General features: G+C 46.4%; 1 protein-coding gene across 5 annotated transcripts in view; it reads left to right on the top strand.

The window, feature by feature from the left end:
- The window catches only part of BCAR3 (BCAR3, NSP family adaptor protein), a 188,157-nt gene that overhangs the window by 86,210 nt on the left and 94,642 nt on the right, over positions 1 to 7,305 (top strand). The window contains exon 3 of one of the 5 annotated variants that reach the window (XM_015595240.2): positions 5,408 to 5,481. The exons of 3 other annotated variants lie outside the window; for them this stretch is intronic. In XM_015595240.2, the coding sequence (XP_015450726.1) occupies positions 5,460 to 5,481 (22 nt within the window). In that variant the 5' untranslated portion in view covers positions 5,408 to 5,459. Of the gene's footprint in view, positions 1 to 41; positions 212 to 5,407; positions 5,482 to 7,305 lie in introns of those variants that run through there. One more of the 5 variants, XM_006919421.3, reaches the window with a different exon arrangement.

Below are 7,305 nucleotides of genomic sequence, written 5' to 3'. Positions count from 1 at the left end.
GCCAAGCCTCAAATCACCAGTTGAGGGCCTGAGCGCGCGCCGCCGGCTCAGAGCCGCGCCTGCAGTTGCCGAGGCCGGAGCCAGAGCCGCCCCGCGCACAGGCAAGCGGCGCCGACCATGAGCGGTCCCTGCTCCCGCAGCAGCCTCAGCACGGCGCCCGCGGTGCGGAGCCTCTGAGCCCCAGCCCGAGACCCCGGCGCCGAGCGGGGAGGTGAGTCTCCACCGCGCGCCGCGCCTCCCGCGGGGGTGCTACTCCTCCCCGGGCGCCAGGCGTCCCTCGGCATGGAGGACCGACTGGGAAGTTGTTTTGGAGAAAGTTGGGCTACAGGGAAAGCAGAGCCGGCGCCCTCCCACAACCCCCAGCAGAGTTGGTGTTTGGGGACGGGAGTGGCTGAAGTGGCGACTGGACTTGTGCCCTCGGGGGCCTCTGAACTGAAATCTCTGGCTGAGATTTCCCAGACCTGGCCCCGGGCGGGAGGCGCCCAGCGACTTGGGGCGAGCATCTCTGCTCTTTGCTCCTGATTGGCATCTTCCTGGGTGCTGCCCTCTTCTGAACCCCTGCGGGTCCAGGTTGCTCGTCCGACCGCCCGTCCTCGTCCCTTCCCTCTCTGCCCCGAGGCTGGAGGGGGTCAGGAGACGCGAGGGCCAAGGGGCTCCGCTGGAAGCCCTCGGCTTGGAGGAGGAGAGTTTCTTCACTAATCTCTTGGAAAGTTTGCAAAGAAAGCGAAGGAGCCTGCCGTGTAACTGTTGACAACATCTCCCTCCCTCTCTTCCTTTGTTGGGAATGAATAGTTGGTTGTGTCGCTCCCTCTGCGTCGGAGAGGGGAGGGAAAGGGAGGTGAAGGCAGGGGAGGGAGGGAGGGACTGACTGATGGTGGGCGCGACAGGAAGAGGTTCCGATCTCAGACCGTCTTTCCTTACTGGCTGAGGCTGCCAGGACTTTAAAGGTTTGATCAGGTGTAGACACTTGTCGGGGAGCGATCCAGCGGGCTCCCCAGCTGCTGGCGAGGCGGCGTGTTCCATGGGGAACACGGTGGGTAGTGGCTGGGATTTTGCGGGGGTGGGGATGGGGTGGTGGTGGAAAACTCTGTTTTTGATGTTAATTCGCTTGAAGCAAGGTGCGAAGGGGAAAGACCGGTTGCCTAACTTCATGTCTGCTTTCCCCTGAAGCCACCTGAGGTAGAAAATAGAGCCAGGCATTCAGAGATTCTTTTAAACCTTGACTCTTATCTCCCAAGGCTCCGCAGATCTCTCCAAGGAAAATACTTTGGAGGAGGGAAGGTCAGTTTGAGAGCGGATAATCTCCCTGCGTGTTGCCAAGGACAGGGGAGAGATGCAGGAAGAGAGGGGAGGTCTTGGGGCTGGGGGCGGGGCTCAGTAGAGTGGGATCCAGAGAGGAAGGGGCTGCCCAGTTAATGCGAAAGCCACACGCCAAATGGTTGGACGCGGATGTGCAAGGGGGTGAATGGAGTATAACGTGAACAGCTCACCACCACCCCCACTCCACCTTTCTCTAAACTGCTGCTGAGAAGCCTGACATTTCTAGAATGACTAACCAAGATCTCCATGGCTCTCTATTCATAGAGAGGGGACAGCTCGTCGAATGGATGCTAATCTTAAGAACCTTATCATGTAAATCCTGTACTGCATTGCTCAAAATACAATCCATGGAAGAATTATTCATACTTCAATCATTTGGCTAGACTTCATACGGTTACTTCAAAAATAAAGTGATACTCTTAATTTTTAAGCCTAAGCAAAACTTCATTGTAAGTGGATAAGCCAATTTTATATGTGCCATCTCCTCTTGCTGACTCTGAAGAGAAGATACGAAAGTACATATCCAAATTGTAAATTCTCTGTTGTGGTCATAATGGGGCAGTAGAGGCAGTTATGTTTCTAGAGTTTAAAATGTTATAGAAAGTTCTTAAAGCCCACATCATATGACCATGTATGAGTTTGACTTGAACATATCTCACTTAAGAAGTAAAACAGAAAAATCTAAGCAAGTGGGCTGTTTACCTCTGCCTTGCCTTCCATGTGATCAGTTTGAGACATCTTGGTAAAGCAAATGAGTCCAGATGCTATTCACAATTATTTCAAAGCAGAGCCACTAACCAGAGTCAAAAAGTTGGTGTGGGTTGGGGAACTTGTTAGGCTTGCTCTTGTCGCTATTGAGATTTCAGCTTTTTGAATGTTCACATGGGTCTCATTTTCGTATTGATACACAGAGTCTTTGACCTTTGTACAGTCATGCCCCAATTACCCACAGGGATGAGTTCTGGGATATGCCTCATTAGGTGAGTTCGTCATTGCGTGGACATCATTTAGAGCAGTCACACAAACCTAGATGGTAATAGTCTACTACACACTTAGGCTATATGATATAGCCTGTTGTTCCCAGGCTACAAACCTGTACAACATGTTACTGTACTGAATATTATAGACAATTTTAACAATGGTAAGTATTTAAGTATCTAAACATATCTAAACAGAAAAGTTACAGTGAAAATACAGTATAAAAGAAAAAAAATGATACACCCACATAGGGGGCACTTACCATGAATGGAAGCTTATAGGGCTGGAAGTTTCTCTGGGCGAGTCAGCAGTGAGTGGTGAGTGAATGTGAAGGGCTAGGATGTTACTGTACACTACTGTAGACTTTAAACTATAGGCTACACTAAAATTGTAAAACAACACGAGATTAAATCAAGCACATGAAAAAATAACGCAATCCAGAGATGGGGTAAACACGAGATGTATGAGTCTGCTGCTAGTATAACACGGCATACTGTCTTACAGCAAATCTTTTTTTTTTAATAGAGTGCACTCTAAAATAAGGATAAAAACTATAGTATAGTAAATATACAAACCAGTAACGTGTCACTTATTATCATTTTCAAGTACTATGTACTGTACATAATTGTGTGTGCTATACTTTTATACGACTGGCAGCACAGTAGGTTTGTTTACACCAGCACCACCACAAACACATAACACTTTGCATTATAATAGCTATGACATCACTAGGTGAACACTTTGCGTTATGATGGCTATGACATCACTAGGTGATGGGAATTTATCAGCTCTGTTACAATCTTACAGTATCACTGTTGTACATGTGGTACGTCGTTGACCAAAATGTCATTATGCGGCTCATGACTATATTTCAAGATCTGGCACTAGACTGAGTCAAGACACTGTGTCTGTTTACCTGCACAGTGGAGAGAGGTGAAATCTGGTAGCCAAAGTCTCACCTGGGCTCTTCTTTTAAAGACTACATACATGCTCACTTGGTGTGCCATGTGTGTGCCTGTCTCTACATCCTACTTGGTGTGGTATGTTTACATCTACTGCTTTAGGTTAAAACATTTCCCTACTCTTTTCTGGCTGCAGGCTTCCCCAGAAGCAGTGACTTCATTTGAGAACTCTCATCTCATTTTAATCGAGATACAATGACAAGCAAGACAGACATACAATCCATGCCCTGCTTAAAGGAGACCTGCTATTTATTGAGTTCTTGCTCTATGTCAAGGGCTTTCCAAACACGATCAAATTTACTTTTCACAGCACACCTATGCAATAGATATTATTAATTCAGTTTTACAAATGAGAAACTGACTGCCAGAGAGGTTGAGTATCTTGTTCCAGGGTATACAGCTAGTAAGTCAATGGCAGAGTAGGAATTTGAACCTCTAAGTATCTGACTCCAAAGCCAAAGCTGAGTCAAACCATGTTTGATTTAAAAAAAAAAAAAAATCAAACAATACGTAAGTACATAAAGGAACAATACATAAATACTGGGAACATCAAGACAGAAACACCTCCAAGTGGAGAGAACATTGGAGCCAGAGACTGGAGACTTGGATTTAATTTAGTCTCCACAGTGCACTTCTAACCACGTATTCCCACCCCTAGCCCTTTGCATTTGTAGAATCCCCTGCCTGAAACTCCATTTCGATCTTTTCTTCATTGATTCCTTCTTTGTTGTTGTTTTCACATTGTCATCATTACCTCTTCAAAGAGGCCTTCCAAGACCACTGTAATCTAAAATAGCCCTCCATCCCCAGCAAGTATGTTCTATCATTTCATCCTGTTTTGTGTTCTTTAGCACTTACCACTGGGATATGACCTAGTCTGTTTCCTTGTCTGTGCTGGTTGGACTCTCCCACCACAGTGTCAATTCTGTGAGAGCAGGACCTTGTCTAGTTTATTATATCCTCAGCCCTGGCATGTTGTAAACCTCAAAGAATATATATTGAATGAATGAACATTAATTTTCCTTACCTGGAAAAATGAAGGGGCTTGATTCTCTGAGATCCCATCTACATATAACATGTTGAGATTCTGCCTAGTGGTCACATGTGGTAAGTGGCTTTTCTGTCAAAATGGAAAGTACTTGAACCTAGATTCCAGCTACACACCATGCACTTCTATCCCTTGGATTTCCCCTAGACTCCTTGAGTCTGGACAAATCAAAAGTAAATAAAGCTCAAGTAGAAAATAGAGCTACCCGAAAGCTTATAAATGAGCTCCTCCCACCTGTAGTTCCCCCTCACATCCCCTGCCCCACTTTTAGTTTGTTTTATTTTTTTTTTTAAAGTTATGTCTCCAGACTGGGCCCACCTTCCTCATCACTGGACTGATTCAAGTTTGACACAGGGCCCAGGGCTGAGCCAGTCTTTCCAAGTACTAGGCACAGGACAAAGTTGTATTTTAATAGGGGAAGAGTTCCAATTTAGAGGCAGCCAGTTGTAGAGAGCCTGGCCTGCATATTTCCAATTTACCTGCAGCTGAGAACTCTTTCAAAACTTCAACTTGGATGATCTTCTCCCTCTAGTTATTAAACTCTGCTTCACATCCTTCAGGTCAGCATCCCTTCCTCAGAGGAGCCATTCTTGGCCACTAGATTAATCTAGACCCTGGTCCCCACTCTGTGGGACTCACCACAGTATGGTAATTACTTACTGTCTACTTCCTTCACAGAGTAGTAACCTCACGAGGACAGTTGTTTGACACTGTCCTCACACCCAGCACAGTGCCCACCACATAGGAAGCCCCCTTAAATGAGTATTGAATAGAAGAATAAATGAATGCTTCTACTGACTAAATGGTATTTCTTCATTGTCATTCTATTCTGGTAGACAAATCTGAGTGTAAGTTGCTCTGTACCAAAGAGACTCGCTTATCCAGGAGTTCCCAACCCTGTCTCCACGTTGGGCAATACTGGGGAACTTTAAAAAGACTCCTGCCAGGGTCCTACCCACTGAGATTCTGATTTCGTTGGTCTGGATGGTGGCTTGGGTGTTGGGACTTTAAAACTTTCCAGAGGCTTCTCGATGTGCAACCAGGCCGAGAACCACCAGTGTAAGTTTTCAGAACTCATTCCTTGCTTTTGTCCTTATAGGTTGGAAGCGGCCACAGTGAGAGAGAGTAGGAATATAATTCATGGATATTGTATGATTCCTCACAGTTTAAGAGGTACTTTCACACCTGTTATCACATCTGATAATAACAAGCTAAGGGATCTACTTTCTGGTTTAAATATTCCCTTTATGTTGATGACTCTTAAAAATCTACATCATGTCCTGGCTCCTAACTGCGCATGCCAGTATCTAACCTTATACAGCAAACTGTTCTATTGGTACCTCACACACAACAGCTCCTGTGATGGGCTTGTTACCCACCTTCCTGCAGGGGTCCCCTTTTTATACTACTTGGTGTGTTACAGCATCGCACCATCCTCTCGTGGCTGTGGCCTCTGTCTTGTCAGCCAGAGGCTCAAGATCCTAGCTCTTCACTGTCCCTCCTTTCCCTTTCTGCAGCCAGTGCCCTAGGTCAAGATCTTCATCGTTTTAGCTGGCATGTTGCCATCAGCCTGACTGGCCTCTTTGCCTCCCTTCTCTCCCCTCCAGAATTATCAGAGTTACCTACCTGAGCACAGACTGGAATCTGTCCCTCCCTTGCAGATCTTCCCCAGCACTTACAGTCAAGTCCAGACACCTTGACACAGCCCGTAAGACTTCATGATCCAGTCCTAAGCTGTGCTAATTCCAGAAAATGCATCTCTACCTCACCACTCCAGCCACACCACACAACCTGGCAGTTTCCTGAGTCTATGGGGGCACCTCTCTGCCTGTACGTGTGTGTTGTTAGAGCACCCTCTTTGAAGACTTTTTCTAACAATTTTCCACCTTTCAAAATCTTTCCTTTCCAGTGACGCTCTCTTTGAGATCTCCTTTGAATCCTTTTGTCAAAATCAATTATTCTTTTCTTCATCATGTTAAGGGCCCCTATTGATGAGTCTCTGTTGATAGTCCCATATTATTCTCTCAGATTGCGTAGTCAGGGATTGAGGCTTAGGAATCTTTGTTTCCCTGTGTATTTTATGTGGAGTATACACTTAAACATTTGTTGAATCGAAGGTAGAAAGGGCAGGTGTTAACATCCCTCAGTATCAGAGAATAAACTGAGGTGTGGGTAACTTGATGAAAGGCATTCTAGAACAAACACTTTGGTTCAATCTTCAAATCTAGATAGATCTTAGATAAGCAGAGAGGAAATAGGCTGCTGGAGACACTGGAGCCAAGGTAACTTTTGCTCATCACACTAACCTGGAAATAGAGTTGATCAACCATAAGGCCTCTTGCACACAAAGAACCCCTGTGTGGTGTTCTGGGCCTCCCTATGAGATTTTTTGAAATGATCCAGGCCTGTCGGTGAAGAAAGGAGGTGCTGATAACTGGAACAGGTGAGAGTTCACAGCTGTGGTGTGTGTGTGTAGGGTGAGGAATCCTAGTCAGCTTACGTCACCAGTGGTCAGGCAGGGAGGGCTAGGGAGTTTGGTTTCTTTTTTAATAACGATGATTAACGTTGAGCAAGTGCTGACAGTGTGCCAGGTACTGGTCAGACCCGGGTGGGGCCCACATGGGAAAGGCCAGCAGAGTCCTATTGTTCTGGACCCGCTGTGAGCCAGGCCTTCTGTGTGGTCCCAATTAGACACGGAGCAGATAAGTCCCAGAATTGCCAGGTTTGGCAAAGAACTGAGGACAGGGTTAGGGTTACATACCTTGAGTGAAGGGTCTCCTTCCACCCAGACCCCAGCCCTTGTGTAGTTCTCTCTGTTGCACGTGGAGGCAGTGGGTCCCGGGCATTTTTGTTGTCAGTTGTTTCCTTGGCACACTATGCTGTCTTTATCCCGGTTCTGCCTCTTGCACTATAAGCGTCTGAAGGCTGTGTTCTTCTCTGTTGTCTTCAAGCCGTGTCCCAAGTTCCCAATTCCGGAACTGACTCTGCAGCGGTGCT

This window comes from Pteropus alecto, unplaced genomic scaffold (assembly GCF_000325575.1).
Source record: "Pteropus alecto unplaced genomic scaffold, ASM32557v1 scaffold25, whole genome shotgun sequence".
Taxonomy (NCBI): domain Eukaryota; kingdom Metazoa; phylum Chordata; class Mammalia; order Chiroptera; family Pteropodidae; genus Pteropus; species Pteropus alecto.
Note: the sequence above shows the minus strand (reverse complement) of the source record. Positions and strands in the feature narration are given on the sequence as shown.